This window comes from Thalassophryne amazonica, chromosome 13 (assembly GCF_902500255.1).
Source record: "Thalassophryne amazonica chromosome 13, fThaAma1.1, whole genome shotgun sequence".
Classification (NCBI taxonomy): Eukaryota; Metazoa; Chordata; class Actinopteri; order Batrachoidiformes; family Batrachoididae; genus Thalassophryne; species Thalassophryne amazonica.
The window spans coordinates 45,848,555-45,871,565 of NC_047115.1; the positions used below are offsets into that span (position 1 = coordinate 45,848,555).

General features: G+C 40.6%; 2 protein-coding genes across 5 annotated transcripts in view; both read right to left on the reverse strand.

Annotated features, from left to right (window-relative positions):
* Positions 1 to 2,535, reverse strand: part of pde10a (phosphodiesterase 10A) — a 259,626-nt gene extending 257,091 nt beyond the window's left edge. For 2 of the 4 annotated variants that reach the window (XM_034184300.1, XM_034184298.1), the window contains exon 1: positions 1,712 to 2,532. In XM_034184300.1, the coding sequence (XP_034040191.1) occupies positions 1,712 to 1,784 (73 nt within the window). In that variant the 5' untranslated portion in view covers positions 1,785 to 2,532. Of the gene's footprint in view, positions 1 to 1,711 lie in introns of all 4 variants that reach the window. The other 2 variants (XM_034184303.1, XM_034184299.1) reach the window with 2 other exon arrangements.
* A 13,004-nt stretch (positions 2,536 to 15,539) lies between these two features.
* tbxtb (T-box transcription factor Tb) lies at positions 15,540 to 21,783 on the reverse strand. The gene is made up of 8 exons (XM_034184851.1): positions 21,551 to 21,783; positions 21,186 to 21,450; positions 20,966 to 21,100; positions 20,731 to 20,792; positions 20,046 to 20,107; positions 19,779 to 19,955; positions 19,353 to 19,479; positions 15,540 to 16,694 (listed from the first exon to the last, which is right to left on the reverse strand). The coding sequence occupies exons 1-8, from the start codon at positions 21,754 to 21,756 to the stop codon at positions 16,427 to 16,429; spliced, it is 1,302 nt and encodes a 433-aa protein (XP_034040742.1). The 5' UTR covers positions 21,757 to 21,783; the 3' UTR covers positions 15,540 to 16,426.
* Positions 21,784 to 23,011: the final 1,228 nt, after the last annotated feature.

Here is a 23,011-nt window from a genome sequence, read left to right on the forward strand (position 1 = left end):
TTTTTTTTTGTTGGTTTTTTTGAGTATCCTACTAAAAAAAAAAGGATAAAAGTGCTTAGGATACTAGATTGTATCCTAAGCACTCTTCTTTTATGAAGAGTACTTAGGATACAATCTAGACAGAAAATGTAAATTTTGGTTATTGATGATATTGTATATGATTTGTACAGCTCAGTCTCACGTTTTTTTGTTTTTTTTTCATGCCCCGTCACATTTAGCACCCACATTTCATGGCCCTTTTTAAAAATTTTGCTATTTTGAATCTTCCCCTCCTTCTAACTCTAACCATAACCATAGCGTAAGTGTGTACCCTCCCCCAATGCTAACCATGACTCACCCCGCATTTTGTGGCCCACGTCACGAAATGAATTTGTGCCCCCGTTACGAAACGTTTCCCATTGTCGTAACCCTGTCACAAACTCATAGATTAATGTACTTTTTCTTCCCCAGTCCACCAACCTGCCCGTGAGACTGGGTTGGATTTGAATAATGGCCACATTATATAAAATGTGTTCAGTTTTTACTATTCCTGGGACCTATGATATTTAGACATCATAGCAATTAGTGCGAAATATGTTAATTTTTACAAGTTCAAGCGGTGTGATTTGCAAATAAAGTGCATTCATTATCTGCATGTTTTTACATTCAGTTTCTTTGGGTGGCCATTTTGAAAACTGCATGCCACGCCTACTTAATTTGCATATTTTAGTGGTGTCCACCCTTTAAATTGTTAATTACAAACTAAAGATTGAGTGGGAGAAGTTTCCTGCTTTCTTCAAATGCTTTCTTCATGTGAACAATTGGCCCATTTGTGGCACCTTAGAACATGTACTATAACCTGGATGGTTTTAGTGGGAGGAAGTTGGAACACATGGGGAGAACCCAGGCGAACACAGGGAGCAGGGGTGCCGAAAAGGGGAGAATAAGGAGAAGGATATAGGGGCCCATGATTGACAGGGGCCCAGAGGTGGGCCCTAATACAATAAGATCCAGAAAGATTTCTTTTCATGGGGCCCAAAATCCCTGGCAGTGCCCCTGCATGGAGAACATGCAACGTCCACTCAGAAAGTACCATGCGGTAAGCTATGGCAGGACCTTCTCACTATGAGGCAACAGTGTTAGCCACTTAGCCACCATGCTGCCATAAATAAAAATTATAATTACAATTAAAAGACACTGCAGTGTGCATTAACAGCTCCTTTCCTGCATGAAATATAAAGATACATTCAGATCAGGGGTCACCATCCTGGAGATCATCACCTGCTCTCTATGTTTTCTCCTCTCCCTGCTCCACCCATTGCTAATTACCCAAGTCAGGTGTGCTTAGCCAATTAAGTGCTAGAAAACACCAGACTTGACTCAGCTGTGGTTACAGCATGTAGACATGGATAAGAAGGTGACCTACAGTGGAGGGTGACCCCTGTTTTAGACAATTACACTACAGTCATTAAATGATCAGAGGAATACAGATTCTTTTTCTCAGGATAAAAACACTATACACATGAGAATTTCATTTAAAAAGTCATGACAGTCCACGTTTCGAGCATGAATTTACTGAGACAAAAGAGCACCACCTGGAAAGGATTTGCATCCTGCCAAAGTGGACGTGAGTTTCCACATTTTTACAGCAGAAGCAGAAGTTCACTTCACAGAGCTGCACTCTGCACTACACTTCGACTTCCACACTGTCACTTTCCGCCGCTGTTCCTACCTTGATCGCTGCACACTGCGGGTGAGGATCCACCCGAGCCCCTGTCGTCAGGACTTTTCCTTTTCTTCGACATTTGTTGACCCCTGTCTGACGTGATATCTGCCGATGCGAATGGAGGATACCACCTTCAACCAGCTGGATATAAAACACATACAACAGTCTGGGGGAGCCGAGAAGAGGACTGCGAAAAGATCTCAGTTCCATTCATTCAGATCTCTTCTCTACGCGTCCTCTTTCCAGGGTGGCGTGTGCGCAAAGTTCACCATGTGGCGGACAGCCGAGCATCTGGAGACGCGGTGAAGCATGGACCCGGTCCGCCTTCAAAACCGACCGGTAATCGGACAAGATGTGTTTCCATGGGGAGGCAAGATCTTATTTCTCTTTGAAAGAAAAGATAAATATTTGCGGCTTGTTCGTCACGTGTTGTCGCGCGTTACGCTCAAATGGCTATTACGCACTGAAGGCAACTTGTTGATGCAAATCTTCGTGGAAAAAAAATGTGTTTCGTCACTCCGGATGGTTTAGTTCACGTTGGTGGGAGAGAAAAAAAAGAGAGAATTTAAATATTCAGTGTTCTATGAGGCGTTTTTCTTGAATGGTCCTTGGCGACGTCACACTAAAAGTCTAATCAGGCGCGGATGACGCACAGCCGACACAACGAGAACTCGCATTTCTCGAAGTGTATATGACATTGTAAACTGAGATTATGTGGGCGCAGTCAGTCCGATACAGTGCACAGCATGCGTCCCTTTGGCTGCGCACAAGAAGTTTTCGGGTAGAAAAAAAAATGCCCTAACGTGAGGATTCCTATCCACCGTAAAATCGGACAACGCGTACAGTGGAGTGAGGGGAACGCGCGGCACAGTACCTTCTCTTTTTTTTTTTTACACAACCACAAATCCAGCGACGAGTAGAAAACACTGGTTGCTCCCGCGCAAAAACATCCAAACGCCAGAGTGGCGCAAACCGAACAAATACGCGCTGTGCTCTGGGTCTTTGAAGATTTCTTTACTGCTTTCACTTCAGGCTGCATCTTGGCACAAAAAAAAAAAAAAAAAAGCTGCGAATTAAAGCAGCAAGAGAGTCGTGCTGGTGCGCGTAAAACAGCCAGTGACGCCACTGGTCTGGCTTTTATGGGTGATTTTCCCCTCGAGCGCCAAGTGGTGCACAACGATTTAAACAAGAATAATGATAATAAATGTCACTAACGCGCTAAAAGCGCCGAGCGCGCAAGTTTGGAGAAATAATCAGTGGCATCATAATGCATAGACTTTATTTCCACTCAGGAATGTCGCGGATGGATGCCTGACACCAGCTCAGCTAAAGCTCCCCCCATATCCTGATTTATTTATGAACACTCCTGTTTCAGAGGATCAGATTCCATTTACTACATTTGGTTTAGATTTCCAGTGCGGCATCTATAGTGTTACCGCAGCTGATCGCTGAGGCGCGTGGCTCTGAGACAAACGACAGTTTTTTTTATTTGCACATATGCGTAAAATTGGCGGAGGTTTCCTACATTCGTGCCGCGTGACGAGGTACTCTGTGGTATTCTCTCTCTCTCTCTCTCTCTCTCTCTCTCTCTCTCTCTCTCTCTCTCTCTCTCTCTCTCTCTCTCTCTCTCTCCCCTCCCTCCCCTCATTCACTGCAGCTACTGACGTCAAGACATGCGTGCGTCAATGCTCCCTGCTTCGACAGAGAGCCTTCTTTTTCATTGGTATCATAATGGGATTGTTAGGCTTACAGAAATACCCAGTCTTTATGGATTTTTACTTTTTTCCTTTTTTATAGATGTCTTATTACCTTTCCTTTTTCATCATGTATTTTCCAAGAAGAAAAAGATCCAGATTACTGTGTCAGAAACAAGACAAAGTGTGTAAAAAGGTCTAATTTCACTACAATGTTATATTATTTCCAGCTCTTGAATGTATTGTGTTTGTGTATCTTATAATGGTGACAGACATTGAAACATTTATCATGGAGTTTGTGAAATCATTTTAAATGACTTATTTTTGCCTTTGAGTAGGTTTATAGTCAATTTGATGTCATTACTTGCGGGAAAATCCTTCTCTGATCCACTCCACCATGAAGCTGCAACAAGCAGAAGTTGGATCACCAACCAGCTTTCTCTAGTCACATCCTTAGAGGAATATATTGCCTTCAGAGTTGTCTCAAATGTTTTGGTGGCTTCCCTCACAAGTCTCCATCCTGCGCTATTCCTCGGTTTTTAACAACTGCCTACTCTAGTCTAGACAGATTTACTATGCTGTTTACAAGTAGTATAGTAGTGGTCTCATTAAGAATTATAATCCTTTACATCCGTCTTTAGCAAATACAAGGAACTGCACAACCCACATGCTATCCAGAAGAATTGTGTGTGATGCACTATATCCTGTCTGTCCATCTGTGGGTGCTTCCTTGGAGGTTATGTTGTTATCTCTTGAACTGCTTCATTCATCCATCCATTGTCTATACCTGCTTACTCAATCAAGGATTATAGGTCATGAGGCAGGGTACACCCTGGACAGGCAACCCAATCTCACGGCAGTTCGTGAGACTGGGTTACGAAAAATATATGGGTTCATGCTGGGGGCATGAAAATGGGGTGCTTTTGTGACAGGAGAACAAATTAATTTGGTGATGGGGGCTCTGGGTTGTAATGGTTAGGGTTAGGGGAGGGTAGGCACTAATGCTATGTTATTGTTAGAGTTTGGCGAAGGGGAAGATTATAAAAAATGTGTCACGAAAATCGGGCGCTTTTCATGATGGTGGCACAAAAAAATGTGAAACTGGGTTGGGGCAGGACTGAACTGCTTCATTTTGGTATCAAATAATTTGCAACGTCCATCCATCCATCCTGGACTGGGCCATGTGGGATCTACGCAGGAGCTGTTTGAAATCTGAAGTGTGCATGTGGGTTAAGGCCCATCATGCAGCCACCCATGTATTTTCTAAATCCGTTTATTCCAGTTAAGGCTCATGGGGTGCATTTGGATCCTGTCCCAGCGGCCATTGGGTGAGAGGTGGAGTACACCCTGGACAGGCGGTGCACCATCACGTGGTGCAAAAACAATAAAAGAAAAAAAAAAGAAACCATTACTGAATTATTTACTGACTCCCAATTGTAGTCCATTTCATTAGGAATCTGGTCTTCATGCCTTGGTTGTCTTTTGGGCCATCTGTCTTTGTGATAACTGGACTCAATATGTATGGTTGCTGAGCTGCAACATTTCCCTCTTGTACTTTTGTTTTATGTCTTTGTTTTATTTTTTTAGTATGGCCAAAACAGATGCTGAGGTTTATTCCTATAATAACAAAAGAAGAAAAGAAACACCTGAGGGAGTTTTTCCTGAGGCAGTATATTTTCTCAGCACTTTTCATGTGTATGATACTAAAAGTTAAGTGCTACATTTCATGCATATTCCTGCAAATTCCTCCGTGCATGCATAATGCATTTTTTGTTTAAAATGTTTAGAGACATGTTTGCATTTTGGTTAAGGTTAGTGACAGGTTTAGGGTTAAGGTTAGAATAACCATAATAATAAGGAAAAGATGACTTACCAATTTTTATTTTTGCTTGCAATAAGCAGCCATCTTTGCATCAGTGACATCAAAATCCGTGGGATAAATATATGAAATCTGCAGAAAAAATACAAACGTACAAATTTTTGTGCACCTTTTAGTCATATGTACGGTGGCCCTATGAGGCCAAATGCAGTGCATTTGGCCATATGGTTTGTTGTGCATATTTTGTAAAAAGAAAAAAAAAGGCTATTGGGGGGTGAGTAAGGTTTAAACCTTTGAATAGAAAAGAAACTGGACATACAAGTTTCCGCTGAAATGAAACATTCTGTCAGACACTGAAGTATTACTTTGGTAAAATAAGTTCTCTCAGCTTTGCCCTTTTTCGTCGGGTTTCCACAGCAGATCTGATATGGTCGCAGGAAACAATTTGATGTTTTGAAAACATCTCAGCAACATTTTGGTTTGATTAGTAAAACATTTTGGGGAAACCTTTTGAAAACATTGAAGTATAGACTCTGCAAAACATTCTGAAAATGTTTTGTGGTAATACACCCAAAATCTTTCTCAATCAAAAAATAAGTCCCTGGGGGCTCTCTTATTTGCACTTGGAGTTATCACAGCAAATCCAAAGTGGATCTGCATGTTGAACTGGCACAAGTTTCTGGCTGGATGCCCTTTCTGATGCAACACTACATTTCTCCATGTTGCAGGAGTGGAGCTTGAACCAGGAACCTTTCACACTGAAACCAAGTACAACCCCAATTCCAATGAAGTTGGGACATTGTGTAAAATGTAAATAAAAACAGAATACAATGATTTCCAAATCCTCTTCAACCTATATTCAATTGAATACATCACAAAGACAAGATATTTAATGTTCAAACTGATAAACGTTATTGTTTTTGTGCAAATATTTGCTCATTTTGAAATGGATGCCTGCAACACATTACAAAAAAGCTGGGACAGTGGTATGTTTACCACTGTGTTACATCACCTTTCCTTCTAACAACACTCAATAAGCGTTTGGGAACTGAGGACACTAATTGTTGAAGCTTTTGTAGGTGGAATTCTTTCCCATTCTTGCTTGATGTACGACTTCAGTTGTTCAACAGTCCAGGGTCTCCGTTGTCGTATTTTGTGCGCCACACATTTTCAATGGGCGACAGGTCTGGACTGCAGGCAGGCCAGTCTAGTACTCACACTCTTTTACTATGAAGCCACGCTGTTGTAACACGTGCAGAATGTGGCTTGGCATTGTCTTGCTGAAATAAGCAGTTACGTCCCTGAAAAAGACGTTGCTTGGATGGCAGCATGTGTTGCTCCAAAACCTGGATATATCTTTCAGCATTGATGTCAATGTCAATGTCAAATTTATTTATATAGCACATTTAATACAGAAAAACTGCCCAAAGTGCTGGACACCCCCCCCCCTCCAAATAAATAAATAAATAAATAAAAACACAGCAGGAACAAAATGGCTAAAATGATAATCACAACCAAATCAGGAATCGGCTAGCTTGAGTCGAAAGCCAGAGCAAACAAATGAGTTTTTAAACAAGACTTGAAGATGTTTAAAGACGGGGCCATACGGACATTCAAAGGAAGCCTGTTCCAGAGTCTCGGAGCCGCCACTGAAAATGCACGGTATCCCCTGGTTTTCAGCCGGGATCTCGGCACTTCCAGAGTCAGTTGATTGGCCGATCTCATGTTTTGACCTGGAGCATGAACCGACAGAAGCTCGGAGAGGTAAAAGGGAGCAAATCCATTTAAACATTTAAAAACCAACAGCAACAATTTGAAATGAATCCTGTAACTGACTGGAAGCTAGTGCAGAGAGGCCAGTACAGGAGTTATGTGGTCCCGCTTTCTGGTGCCCGTAAGCAACCGTGCTGTGGCGTTTTGGACCAATTGCAGATGGTGAATGGACATTTGATCTAGCCCACAATTCAGGGAGTTACAGTAGTCCAAACGACAGGTGACAAAAGCATGAATCACTGTCTCCAAGTCAGCCCGGGGCAAATAGGATTTAACTTTACCCAAGAGACGAAGCTGAAAAAAGCTAGACTTGATTACAGAGTTAATTTGCTTTTCAAATTTAAAAGAACTGTCAAAGACAACACCAAGATTCCTTACAGATGGGTGGCAGTGGTTACTCAGCGAGCCCAGAGCAGTGGCATCAAATGAGTTCCAAAATACCACAATCTCAGTTTTAGAGTCATTCAGATTAAGACAGTTATGGGTCAACCAGTCCTTCACTTCCTTCAAACAATTATTCAGAAGTTTAAAATTGTCTCTACCCGGGTACAGCGGAAGATAAATTTGCAGATCATCTGCAAAGCAGTGAAAAGGAATATTATATTTTCTAAAAACTGACCCGAGTGGCAGCATACGAGGTCTGTCAATAAAGTATAGGTCCTTTTTATTTTTTTCAAAAACTATATGGATTTCATTCATATGTTTTTACGTCAGACATGCTTGAACCCTCGTGCGCATGCGTGAGTTTTTCCACGCCTGTCGGTGACGTCATTCGCCTGTGAGCACTCCTTGTGGGAGGAGTCGTCCAGCCTCTCGTCGGAATTCCTTTGTCTGAGAAGTTGCTGAGAGACTGGCGTTTTGTTTGATCAAAATTTTTTCTAAACCTGTGAGGCACATCGAAGTGGACACGGTTTGAAAAATTAAGCTGGTTTTCAGTGAAACTTTTAATGGCTGATGAGAGATTTTGAGGTGATACTGTCGCTTTAAGGACTTCCCACGCAGTGGGACGTCACGCAGCGCTCTCAGGCGCCGTCGTCAGCCTGTTTCAAGCTGAAAACCTCCACATTTCAGGCTCTATTGATCCAGGACGTCGTGAGAGAACAGAGAAGTTTCAGAAGAAGTCGGTTTCAGCATTTTATCCGGATATTCCACTGTTAAAGGAGATTTATTTAATGAAAGACGTGCGGACGGATTGCATCGTCGGCTCGCAGCTGCCGCGACGCTCCGCCACAGGAAAAACACCTCTGTTGGAAGCCTTAAGGACAAGTTGGAACATGCCCAACTGTTAAACAATTTCTCATATACTCACTCCACTGAAAGCCATCAAAAGCCGCCTGGATTTTACAAATGGTTATCAACACGGAGGTGTTTTTCCTGTGCCGCCGCACCGCGCCGGCTGCGTCCCGACACGCGGACCCGTCCACACGTCTTTCATTAAAAAAATTTCCTTTAACAGTGGAATATCCGGATAAAATGCTGAAACCGACTTCTTCTGAAACTTCTCTGTTCTCTCACGATGTCCTGGATCAATAGAGCCTGAAATGTGGAGGTTGTCAGCTTGAAACAGGCTGACGACGGCGCCTGGGAGCGCTGCCACGACGTCCCACTGCGTGGGAGGTCCTTAAAGCGACAGTATCACCTCAAAATCTCTCATCAGCCGTTAAAATTTTCATCGAAAACCAGCTTAATTTTTTGAACCGTGTCCACTTCGATGTGCCTCACAGGTTTAGAAAAAATTTTGATCAAACAAAGCGCCAGTCTCTCAGCAACTTCTCAGACAAAGGAATTCCGACGAGGGGCTGGACGACTCCTCCCACAAGGAGTGCTCACAGGCGGATGATGTCACCGACAGGTGTGGAAAAACTCACGCATGCACACGAGGGTTCAAGCATGTCTGACGTAAAAACATATGAATGAAATCCATATAGTTTTTGAAAAAAATAAAAAGGACCTATACTTTATTGACAGCCCTCGTATACAGAGAAAACAACAAAGAGCCCAAAATGGAACCCTGTGGTACTCCGCCTTTTAGTGGGGCAGTGTCAGACAAATAAGGGCCAAGGTGCACAGCAAACGACCGATTTTCCAAATAGGATGTAAACCAACGTAAGGCAGTACCTTTAATGCCAACATGGTTTTCAAGGCGCGACAACAACAGAATTTTATGGTCAACTGTGTCAAACGCTGCCATCTGCTTGATGGTGCCATCACAGATGTGTAAGTTGCACATGCCATGGGCGCTAACACACCCCCATACCATCATAGATGCTGGCTTTTGAACTTTGCGCTGTAACAATCTGGTTGGTCTTTTTCCTCTTTTGTCCAAAGGACACGACGTCCATGATTTCCAAAAACAATTTGAAACGTGGACTCATCAGACCACAGCACACTTTTCCACTTTGTGTCTGTCCATTTCAAATGAGCTCTGGCCCAGAGAAGGCAGCAGCATTTCTGGATGTTGTTAATGTATGGCTTTCGCTTTGCATGGTAGAGTTTTAACTTGCACTTGTAGATGTAGCGAGGAACTGTGTTAATTGACAATGGTTTTCTGAAATGTTCCTGAGCCCACGCAGTAAGATCCTTTACACAATGATGTCGGTTTTTAATGCAGTGCTGCCTGAGGGATCGAAGGTCATGGGCATTCAATGTCAGTTTTCGGCCTTGCTGCTTACGTGTAGAAAGTTCTCCAGATTCTCTGAATCTTCTGATTATATTATGGACTGTAGATGATGGAATCCCTAAATTCCTTGCAATTGAATGTTGACAAACATTGTTCTTAAACTGTTGGACTATTTTTTCACGCAGCTGTTCACAAAGTGATGATCCTCGCACCATCTTTGCTTGTGAACGACTGAGCCTTTTAGGGATGCTCCTTTTATACCCAATCATGACACTCACCTGTTTCCAAACAGGTGTTCTTTGAGCGTTCATCAACTTTCCCAGTCTTTTGTTACCCTGTCCCAACTTTTTTGAAATGTGTTGCAGGCATCCATTTCAGAACGAGCAAATATTTGCACAAAAACAATAAAGTTTATCAGTTTGAACATTAAATATCTTGTCTTTGTGATGTATTCAATTGAATATAGGTTGAAGAGGATTTGCAAATCATTGTATTCTGTTTTTATTTACATTTGACACAACGTCCCAACTTCATTGGAATTGGGGTTGTACACTAACCACTTGGCCAAAGCCCCTGTCTCAGAACTCATTACTTTCAATAATAAAATCTCACTGGATTATTGATAAACATCTTTATTATAGCAATTTATATAAATCTTTACAATAAAATGCCCAATCTGCACTTGTATGTATTGTGTGTTTATTGTCTCTACAGGGATATTAGTTTGCCTATATTGTCTATTCATTCCTCATCAGTACTCTCATCACAATGAGACTCTGCAGGAGTGACTGGGGGTGTCATTATTGCCTTTCCCTGCAAAAATAAAAAATAAAAATCATCACAGTAACAGATTCTGGTATCATAAATATACATAATCAAAGGGAAAATTAATAGTTAAGAGAAATGAATTGCATACTTATACAACTGATTATCTAAAAGAATTATAAAAGAAACTCAATCAAAAAGGTTGCCAAGGTTTTGATTGTACTTTATAAATGCTTTACCAATTTTAGGGACCTTATTCTACCTAAACACACAAATAAGTTTCAAACTTACCTTTCAGAACTTGCAGTTTCTTTGATTAAAAGAGGGAGAGCTTTGCAGTGATGCTTTAAGTTTGAAATTATTTAACTGATATGGCCAGCCAATCACGATGCAGCCAGTCAGAATGCATTTAGCCAATCAGCAGAAACTGTGTTTCTGTACAAAGATTATTCTGTTCTAGATGCCAGTGACAATATGGTCAAGTATATATAAATTAATAAATTGTTCATTTTTACTGCATGACTTTGATTTTATATATACAGTATAATCAAATACATACTGCTTTGCCCTGATACGAAACAATATGACTGTTTCAAACCATCTGGGGTTTGAAACTGGGGTTTGAAACTATCAATTTTTAATGTCAATTTACTGTCTTAATGTATTTATAAATTGATTAGGTTGTTGTTATCATATACACACTATTATTATTATTATTATTATTATTTTATTATTCTATTTTGTCATTTGATTTTTAAATGGACCACAATGGAAATAAGTGTTTTCCCTTTCTTGTGTCATCCATGTATTTTTAATGTATTTACAATTAAATGCAGTTACACTCACACTTTTAATATAAAGATGATTTACTTCGCTCTGCTAGAAAGGTATTGGAGTCCAAAATGTTATTAGCAATGTTAATATTCGTAGCTTCTCCAAAACTATTAGTCCCATCAGCATTCTGTTTAGGTGCCATTCATCTTTGACCCAAAGCAGATGTCAGCAATGTTCTGTTTGTCCCTGATCAAAGTTGCATGCACAGCTGCTTATCTTTACTGCATGCAGGTGTTTCACAAACAGGGTGGAGATCAAACACAATACATATTTCACTCATGGTGTCAGCAACATGAGACTGAACTCACTCATGTAACGGCAACATAACTAAAGTGACTAAACCAAATGAGCAAGAAAATCACAATAGATCAATAGCACTAACAACACTGTTAAAATAACATGGACCACAATAACAACATTTAAAACCCCCAAACCCCGAACTCCCATGGTGCATTGCAGCACAACATCCATAGTTAAAAATAAATACTCATCCTATCAACTTTCTGTATTCGCAGCGTTCATCCTTGACCAAAAATACATAAGCACATCAAATGGTAAATGTCAGCTCTCCCCAGTTTTTACGTGATCGAAACTATACTCACACGCACACACACACACACATAGAGGCCACTTGGCTATTATAATATAGAAATAAATCATACCCCTTGGATGATTTGAATTTCATGAAAATACTGGAGCCATAAACGTGTCAATATGTGTGATTTCACTGCACAGGTTGTATGAAGGTAAAGGGTGCTCGGGCTTCCACTCACTTCCAAATACATGCAGGTGTATTGGTGACTGTAAATTAACCGTGAGTGAGAGTGTGAATGAGTCCTTCAGTGACCATTACCTGGAATAAGTGGCTTTAAAAAATGGAGGGATGGATGGGTGGCATGGTATGAACTGAGATAGGGGTAGAATAATGACTGACAGTTTTACTTTGACTCAGTATCCGCTGCACTTCAACACTCCTGCCAACAATCAAAGTATGTCATAAAAAAAGAATAAGAAAAAAATATAAATGCAGAAAACATTGTTTCATTAAGATGTGCCTCACATCAATAAAAGCTAAAATGTGAAAGAAACAATTAGTGATGACAAAATGGAAAGTTTGAGCCATCAATCAAATTGAACCACTGGGTTAGAAGATGATTTGGTCTTTGGAAGATTTGAAACAAGTCGCCACAGTGACATCTAGTGGACAAATGCATGCACCATTTGCAAAGAATCCAGCGTCAAATCTGATCTGAATTTCTATATAGACTTTGCATATTTTTATGATTTTTAAAAAATATATATATTATACGTTTGTATGAAATGGACTGAGTGTATAAATGTTATTATGATGTGCAGGGAGTATTATGAAGAAAGAAGGACTGATTTCATTTTGGTCAAGTTCCATATCAAAGGGCAGAGCTCACTTTTGATCATTATTCCTGATTTCAGTGGTCCTGTTTACAGGATTGAAGCAATCAGCCATTAGGATCTAATTTTAACAATAAAGATCAAAAGTCAGGCTCCATCCTTTGATCCTGATTCTGTTCATGCATACTGTCTGTGTTTATCTTGCCATTTTGGAGCATTTCTCTGAGACAGATGGTTAGAAAACACACACATAAGCATTTTGATTAGATTTGATTATATTAGATTCAGCAGAATTTTACTAATCTCTTGGGAAGACTCCATACAGGGAAACTGAGGTTCCAGCAGCATTGTATAGCAGCACACAGGGTAAGAAGCACACAGAGTATCAAAAGTGAAAGTAAAACAAACACACAACAATTTACAGATATAAAGATAAATACGAGACATACTGATCTTTACTGGTTTGCTGGCTACTACTGTTCCTCTCCTTTCCGTCCTCTCTCTTCCTGTTAGTCCTCCTCCCCCTGAGTGAGGAGTTGTAGAGTCTGATGGCCTGAGGGACAAAGGAGTTTTTCAGTTTGTTGGTCCTGCACTTGGGAAGGAGCCGTCATATAAGGAGCTGAAAAAGTACAAATGCTTCCTTCTGACTTCTCTGTGCAGAGATTGCAGCACAAAGACTCTGGCACAAAAGTTCAGTGTTTATGGTCAGTGGTAATGAAAAATGCACAAACCATGAATGCCTAAATAGATTAATGATCAGTTTCTGGCCCACATCACATCTGTGATTGTGCAAATCAAGAAATCATACTTGAAGCACAAACAATAGTAAAGGGAAAAAGTTGTTTTTTTCTCCTTCAGGCTGTGCACAGAAAGCTCAACAACCTGTATGTCTCCATAGAGACCCTGATACACACCTCACATGTCCACATGGCATCAGGATGAGAACTCCTTACCGCTGATGAGGAGGTTATATCTTATTGACCATTTATTGGTTTGTCTGTCTGTAAGCATAATTACTGTATACAAAAATGAGGATGATTTTCATGATACTTGGAGTCGATCTGATGATCGTTTTTTTTTGTTTTTTCCATCTTTTTAAACATTGCTCCAGTTGGGGACATACGCTTATAAACTTGTCCTCAACTGTAGATAAGACATTTTTTGATATTTTTATTAATTACTCAGGAAGTAATATCTATGACTTAAAAGGATTTAGTGCAGACCCAGAAAAGTTCAGACCAAAAGCAAAGACCAAGTGGTCCCAAATAGGTTTTACGGGGGGGGGGGGGGGTTGTAACAAACAGCTCAAGAAACACATTTCATAGAAGAGAGGACTTTTTGGCCTTGGCAGAGATGTGTACTTGCCTGGCACAGCCAGGCGCCAGACTAATTCTCAGCGTATTGGTCTGGTACCGCTCCATTCATTTCCAGGGGCAGTGGCAGCGCCAGGAAATTTTTGTTGGGGGGGCTGAGGGGGCCAGGGTAAAAGTTGGAGGGCCTCCACAAAATGTCAATGAAATGAACAATATATAGTAAATTGCTTTATAAATACCAAGGTATATGTTTTAGTCACCCCTGCTCCTGCTCCTCTAAAATGTGGTATCAATGCACACACACATCATTTAGAATGATTGCATTCATCACTTTGCTCAGTTACGCAATACTGAGACATTCTCAGCACAAAACTGCAGCTGAGATCCACAAATATATCAGTCGCTATTCACATTATTGGCAGAATTATTGGGGAGCTGAGGGAGGCTTGGCTCATTATTGTGGCGGCTCCCCCTTGGTGCCGCCATTGTCCAGGGGGCAGTACCATCAGACGCAGATGCAGACAAAACTACCTTCAGATGCTACTGGATAGACATACAACCAATCAGAGCAATGGAGCATGTGATGTCAACAGACCAGACTAGTGTCAACAAATGCGCAAAGATGGTGCGCAGTGGAGTCGGTATGTTGGTGAATAACTGTTTTTGGTTTTGCCACTGAAGTTCACTGTAGTTTTAGATACTAAAAAACATTTTGAAACAGCGTATGCAGAAAAAAAAACAGTTTCCATGTAAAACAGTGGCTCTTTGGTGCTCCTCAATGAGTCATTGCACAAAGCCCGCCCCATATGAGACAAACGGTTATAATTGACCCAATCTGTTTTCTGCTGAGACGAAACAACCGTGAATGGGAGGGGGACCAGACCCATTCGCAAAGCAAATTTATTTTCAAAGTGAATTATGGGTCTGGTTTACCAGGCTACTCGGAGTGTTCATCTTGGTGAATGTACACCCTGCTGTCCCAGAAACACAGATCACTGCCATTCACACACATTCTTAGCATGTTTTCCTACAAATCCACAGCTTATTTTGGTTTCTTTCAACACTTCTGTAATTAATTTCTTCTGGTTTTGGACCTTTTTGCATGGGTCATTGCAGTGGATCCATATATTGATTTGGAACAAGTTTTATACCAGATGCCCTACCTGACACAAGTCTACATGAGAATGGGGCAGACATGGTCTTGAACTGGGAACCTTCTCTTTTTGAAACATGCACAATAACCACTTGTGTTACTGTAATACTTAGAGATCTTTTGCTGCACTTTTTCAGTTTACCTGCAGACTTTTTATGTAACAATCCAGTTTAACCAAGCATGTTTAATTACACTAGATTACAGTTGTGTGTAGTCCAACTGGTGATGAGTCCAGACAGAACCATGTCTTACAGCATCAGCTGGTCAGAAAATGGACCAACAGATGCAAAAATGTCACGATTGTTACAGACAAATGTGATGAAGCACAAGTCCTCAATAGTTCAACTTTCTATTGCTCTGTGCTCAAAGTGGATTGTCATCCGAATCAAGTATAATCAAGTGAAACACATTCAGGTTTTACTGTCAGATGAGTCTCAAAGGTCAATAGAGAGACCTCAGCATGTTTTTATTAAGACAGAAAATTTCACACCATCTGCACAGCAGAATATTGATTGAAAACCTTTGTCTCACTGTGTTTTAAGAAATGGAAAATTGTGTCAATGCAGCATTCAAAAAAATTCATTTATCTATTTACACGGTAAACAAGAGCCAAGTTTTCTCATTTACACAACACACAAAACAATTTTACATCCTCGACCAGCGCCACTTTCTGTTTCCATCTGTGACTTTTATGGATTTTTTTTATAGATTGCTTAATGTAAGCAAATGCAAGTAAATTTAAAGGAAGGTTGTAATGACTGAATAATAATAATAATAATAATAATAATAATAATAATAATAACTGTAATTTGATATGATGAAGATGAGGTAAGTTGTATGTAGGCCCTGAGGTCCGTTGGTACCAGTGCTTATCTCCGGATTCTGTGGTGTAAAGCAGATGAGAGTCTCCGACTCCCACTGGATGAGATGCCAGTCTGGCACAGGTTACTATCCTAACAAAGGCCAGTACTCATTTCCAGCTGGATGTCCTGAGAAAATATGGACAAAGTGTCTTGTCCAAGGACAAAAACAGTTACCCTGAACAGGATTCGAACCCAGGTCTACATATGGGCATATTGACATGTTGAGAAAAAAACATATATACATGAAAGGACACATAAAACAAAGTATGAAGAAAATGGAAAAATTCATATTGTTATAGTCAAACACATAAAAACTGGAGCGATTTTAAAAAAGCACACCTCTTATTGCTTCCAGATGAAAAAAAATACAATTTTAGAATGTCAAAAACTCTTAATTTAGCCACATTTACAAAAACTGACAATATTTCAGCAGTGTAATTGGATATGATGTCTGAGGTCACAGCAGAGGAAAGGTTGTGTAGAGAAGAAGACAAAGCACTCCTTGCAGATACGGTTCCCTCACAGGGCCGGAGGGGTGATGGGGTTCCAGGCTGAGGCGAGACGCTCATGTGGAGAGGAGTCGTACTGAGCTGGGTCGTGCACTTCACTGACTGTGCAGTCATACATGGGAGAGCCAGGGGAGGGCGCTGTGACTGAGTGAGTGAGGCCCGAGTAGTGACTGCTGGACCCACGAAGGAACTGGGAGCTGAAGTTGCTGTTTATCCCTCCGGTGGGGGACACTGAGGTCAGAGGTGAGTTACTCACAGACCACAGGCTTGTGTACTGGCTGCAGACAGACACACAAACATTCTCAGCGACTGAAGCGTTAGGGCTCCTTTCATGCAATGTTCAAATTTGTATTTATGAATGAATACTGTGTTAAATTAGTCAAGATACAGTCAAGTCCAAAAATACTTTGTGACTCATTTTTGTTATTTCGCTGATTTACACCACCACAGTGGAGCCAAAATAAACTGATGTGTGTTTGTTGTGTAGATTTTTTTCAATATTTAGTTTTTTTTTTTCCAATTTATTTTCATTTATATAGCACCAAATCACAACAAAGTTACCTCAAGGCGCTTCACACAAGTAAGGTCCAACCTTACCAACCCCCAGAGCAAGCACACAGGCAACAGTGGTAAGGAAAAACTCCCTCTGAGGAAGAAACCTCAAGCAGACCAGACTCAAAGGGGTGACCCCGACTTGGGCCATGCTACTGACACAAATTACAAAACAATTCACAAAACTAATATACAGGAAATTTTGCCGGTGCACAGGACAGGAGGGTCTCAGAAACAGAACCACATTTTCAGCTTTAATTCAATGGGTTTAACAAAAATAATACATTAACTAACTGGACATACTCAATATAAATATTATTTTTTACTAAAAATCACTTCTGGTTTCCACTAAGACATCCAGGTAATTCTGTAAGAGTTAGAGGTTTCTGTGGGTGTGACTGGAAAACAAAAATGTGCATAGTGCAGCTTTTGTCTGCTGCATGCACCAGTTACTGTATACAGCTTCATGGTGGAGTGGAACAGAGGAATTTCTTAAAACAAAGATGTGAAATTTCAGCTATAGTTTGCTAGATGTTACAAAGGAGACTGGGGCCTAGTTTGGCCATGATTGACCATGGCTTTGTTTCACTGCACACAGTTTCTCCAATTACAGACTTTTATGCCTTCAGAGTGGTCAGGAGCATCTTGGTGGTTTCCCTTGCTAGTCTCCTTCTTGCACAGTCAAAATTTAGAGAGCTGCCTACTCCACAGACAGATTTAACATACAGTTTGTATTTCTCAGTGTTGATGTAAATGAAGGTCAAGACAGATCCAGTGACTTGATAATGTTCATTTTATCCCCCTTCTGACTGGTCCAAAGGAAAATAAATATACACTCAACAAAAATATAAACGCAACACTTTTGGTTTTGCTCCCATTTTGTATGAGATGAACTCAAAGATCTAAAACTTTTTCCACATACACAATATCACCATTTCCCTCAAATATTGTTCACAAACCAGTCTAAATCTGTGATAGTGAGCACTTCTCCTTTGCTGAGATAATCCATCCCACCTCACAGGTGTGCCATATCAAGATGCTGATTAGACACCATGATTAGTGCACAGGTGTGCCTTAGACTGCTCACAATAAAAGGCCACTCTGAAAGGTGCAGTTTTATCACACAGCAGGATGCCACAGATGTCGCAAGATTTAAGGGAGCGTGCAATTGGCATGCTGACAGCAGGAATGTCAACCAGAGCTGTTGCTCGTGTATTGAATGTTCATTTCTCTACCATAAGCCGTCTCCAAAGGTGTTTCAGAGAATTTGGCAGTACATCCAACCAGCCTCACAACCGCAGACCACGTGTAACCACACCAGCCCAGGACCTCCACATCCAGCATGTTCACCTCCAAGATCGTCTGAGACCAGCCACTCAGACAGCTGCTGGAACAATCAGTTTGCATAACCAAAGAATTTCTGCACAAACTGTCAGAAACCGTCTCAGGGAAGCTCATCTGCATGCTCGTCGTCCTCATCGGGGTCTCGACCTGACTCCAGTTCGTCGTCGTAACCGATTTGAGTGGGCAAATGCTCACATTCGCTGCCGTTTGGCACGTTGGAGAGGTGTTCTCTTCACAGATGATGCGAAGGAGATGTGTTGCACTGCATGAGGCAAATGGTGGTCACACCAGATACTGACTGGTATCCCCCCCAATAAAACAAAACTGCACCTTTCAGAGTGGCCTTTTATTGTGGGCAGTCTAAGGCACACCTGTGCACTAATCATGGTGTCTAATCAGCATCTTGGTATGGCACACCTGTGAGGTGGGATGGATTATCTCAGCAAAGGAGAAGTGCTCACTATCACAGATTCAGACTGGTTTGTGAACAATATTTGATATTGTTGCAAATGGTGATATTGTGTATGTGGAAAAAGTTTTAGATCTTTGAGTTCATCTCATACAAAATGGGAGCAAAACCAAAAGTGTTGCGTTTATATTTTTGTTATATATATATATATATATATATATATATATATATATATATATATATATATATATATATATATATATATATATATGATGATTTGTATGGGAAACAATCATTATATTTAATTTGTCCAAATACTCATGGGCTCCTGCCTCATACCTTATGACTGATAGGCTCCGCACCCCCATGACCCTTAATTGGACAAAGCTATTGCATTATTTTTGGTATAACCCTTGAATTAATGCTATACTCTACAGAATAAGCACATCTTGATTGTTTTATTTCATATCCATTGTGGCATTGCCTGGAAGAAAAAAAAACAATTGTGTCACTGTCCAAATAGTTATTGACCAGGCTGCATAGTTGAAGTATAAGAAAATAATAAAAAAGGTCCAAAGCCTGTAGGAAAGCATGAATGAATGAAGAATGAAGAAGCTATGAATGCACAAACCTGGAGTTGGCAGCAGAGGTGGAACTGTGGGCCGTGGGCATCATGCCGGAGTGGGTCGGCATCTGTAAGCTGGACCAGTTATCGTGGCTCGACAGCACAGACAGACAAGATGTATCAGAAAACCCAGCTGTAACACAAACACATAGTGGGCTTTAAGAGTTACACTTTTGGAGCTTTGTCAGAAATCAAACAGTTTTTCTAGCCTTGATTCTGTCTGCACAGTGTTAGATGTAGCTGAAGGTTCTGCCTGAATATTCACTGTCTGAAGCCTGAACATTTACAGCTCTGTGGCTCCACTCAAACAAAAGCCAGAGGAATGTAGAACATTCCCTGCTCAGCGGCATTTGTTTGAGTTTCTCGTTAATGGCCGGGGAGGAGGAAGGTGTAATTTTTGGGTGGATGAACGTGAGGGCTGAGGACACTCACTGGGCGAATTGGTCCGATGGGCGTACGGGTTTGTATAAGGAGCAGAACGATGGCTCCTCAGGGTGGAGTAACGCTCGCAGCCATGGGATGGCGAGAGGTTGATGGGGCTCCCAAACTGGCTGTGAGGACTAGGAGGAGTGCAGATTGACCCTGTGCCCGGAATAAACCAACCACCTACTGCAGAAAAGGAATAAACAAGCCAAAGAATGACATAAGTTTGACTTTTATTCTGATATTAAAGTAATAAAATTTTAAACATGCACTTACACTGTGAGTAGAGTGATTGCTGATTTTCATTTGCATCTTCTCTCATGTCTTTATTATCGCTTCTGTTGAGTGAAATAACATTTGTGAGTCACAAAGGGGATACGAACACTGCAAATTACAGCAGAACTTAAACTGCATTTTTTAAAATCGTTATTGACATAAATTGAATGAAGAATATTTTTGAAAAGTGATTAAGAGTTTTGATCATTTACAGTACCAAACAAAAGTGTCAAACATTCTTTGGTTTCAAATTCACAAAAGCAACTCCTGAATAAAAGTAAAACTTGCATCGACTTTTAAAAAAGTTATGATAATTTGTTGATTTATTTGTTTTTCTGAGTATATTTGACTGAAACCTTAAATAATTAACTGATTTTGAGAGAAACACAAATTTACATGTAACAAATGAGACTATTTTTTAAAAGTTGATACAGGTTTTACTTTTCATTTATACGTTTATATTACTGTAAAATGAATATTTTTAAAGGTTGAACATTTCTTTATTTAATCAGGTTTAAAATCACACATTTGAAATCTCACTTGCAAGCGAGGCAAGACTACAGATGCAATAATAGTTATATACAACCAATAAAGTCACAATTAACAACAACAAAATGGCAAAACAATAACTGGATGCTGCTTTTGAAGGCATCAAACACTTCTGAATTTAAATATGTGTTCTTACCTCTCCTTTGCATCTAAAAAGGCCTTGGCAAAAGGGTTGTACTTTATTTTTAGAGCAGTTATCTAAAATCATAACACACAAAACAACAAAACAGATATTTGTTGTCACAATCAAACCACATTTTGCGTTAATTGCTGTGCGTAAATTACGAACAGGATTTTACGCACATCATAAGAACTTAGTAAAGTTTAAAATTTTGTCAGTTTGGGATTAAAATAACAAATAAATGACTGACCTCTTCGTTTTGATACGCCGTTACTGCAATAAACTGTGTTTCTGGGAAAGAATGGCTCGTGATCATTCTCCGTGGGCCGCCAACCCGGACGATATGGATGCGTGGTTCGTACTTGTGCAAAGAATTTAACATTATCTGGACAAAAAAGAAGAAAAAACAACAACAGGATGATGGGCGTGAGTTTTTCCTCCTTAAACCAGATGTTTCGAGCTCTCCGTACTTGACCTCCTCCGTTGAGTTTATTGGTGAGTTTGACTTTGCTGAAGGAGACAGGAGCTTTCATCCAGTGCGCGCCGAAGTTTGGAGAGTCTGGATGGATGTACACGCAGCTGGGAGTCTGAGGCTCGGGTTTGCCTCCGGGGACCCACTCCCCGTTCACATATTTCCACCTGTGGTTGTCCGCGGACATGAAATCCAGTAAAAACGAATACATGGCGTTTGGGTCCAGTCCGGACACGTTCGCTCTCAGAACAGGAAACATGCGCCTTGGAGAAAAGTGGGGATGAAAACGGTAAAAACAATTTGAATAATTTACTGTACTTTCTTGTAGTGTGGAGTGGGTGCGTGGGCTTTTCTTAAGCTCACCTGCCGTTCTTAGTAACTATCATTTCATTTGTGAGCTCCTTAAATTTATGCCAAAGGTCGCTGTCGTCCAAGCACACCTTCAGTCCTCTCTCCGTGGGGTCGCCCTTCTCGCTGCCGGCCTGCAGTTCGCTCTGCACGGCGCTGAGGAGGTGATCCACGCGGTACTGACCCACTTTCCCCACACATTCGCCAGCGCCAGTGTCCATGCCGTCTAACGGCTCCAGCAGCGCGATCACACCTTTGGAGGAAAAAAAATAAAAAATAAAAAAAAAAACCTTTTCTTTTTTATTCCCGTTGGGATCTCTGGACGCTTGTTCCAAATATATAGTGCGAACAGACGCTCCATGTCAGGATGCGCGCGTGGGACGGACACGGTTGGTTCGCCTCCTCTTTGATCTGTGCGGGCCGCTCGCTGATTGGCTGAAAGGGGCCATATCTCTGCGCTCCACAGGATGACGCGGCGTGATGAATAAAGTCCGTGCTTTATTACATCGACCTGTCAATGTTGACACTTCAGATCAAAGCCACACCTGCACTCTGGTCCCGTCTATTTACTAGATGTTCAGATTTAACTCCGCATTTGTTGCTGACTTGTTGAACTTGGTGTAAATTTAAAAAAAGAGGGCGTTTAATCCTGATTGATTAAATCACTCACTTAGGGCCTAGTTCAAAAATAATGAAGCCTAACTGCTGATTTGCATTGCATTTAGTTCCCATGGGATAAAATCCGAAAAATTCCGCACGGTTCCAGAGATAGTATATATGCACTAGATGAACTTCAGATTTAACTCTGCATTTGTTGCTGACTTGTTGAACTTGGTGTAAATTTAAAAAAAGAGGGTGTTTAATCCTGATTGATTAAATCACTCACTTAGGGCCTAGTTCAAAAATAATGAAGCCTAACTGCTGATTTGCATTGCATTTGTCATAAACAAGCCATTATTTTATTCAGCACCATCCAGATTTATCTGTGAGTTGCCTATAGTCTCTTTGATAGGTACTGAAAATTTCAAGGAAAAATTCTGAACAGTTCCAGAGATATGCACGAAATTTACCCCAAAAGTATCACTTTTGTCATCAATTTTGTGTGACATTGATATTTAGCATTATCATTTAAAGTTGAATGTTAAAGAAATAACCTTGTATTTTGTCAGTTTGTTTGTGCTTCATACTAACACACAGTAATACATTTTTGTAAAGGTAGAAATGTAATTTCCTAGAAAAAACATCATGTTTCTAAAGCAAGGTAAAACTGTCACAAGCGTAACGCTGAGAATAAGTCCTTGATTTATTTGTGTCAAAACCTTAGCTATATCTCCTACTCTGCTTCAATAGAATAATTATATTACTTGTTCAATAATACCAGGAACAAATAGACAGAATTTCTTTGTTTCAGGCTTCTGCAGACTAAAGAAGATACCTCCAACTGTTGTCGCAAGTGTTACGCTCTACCACATAATA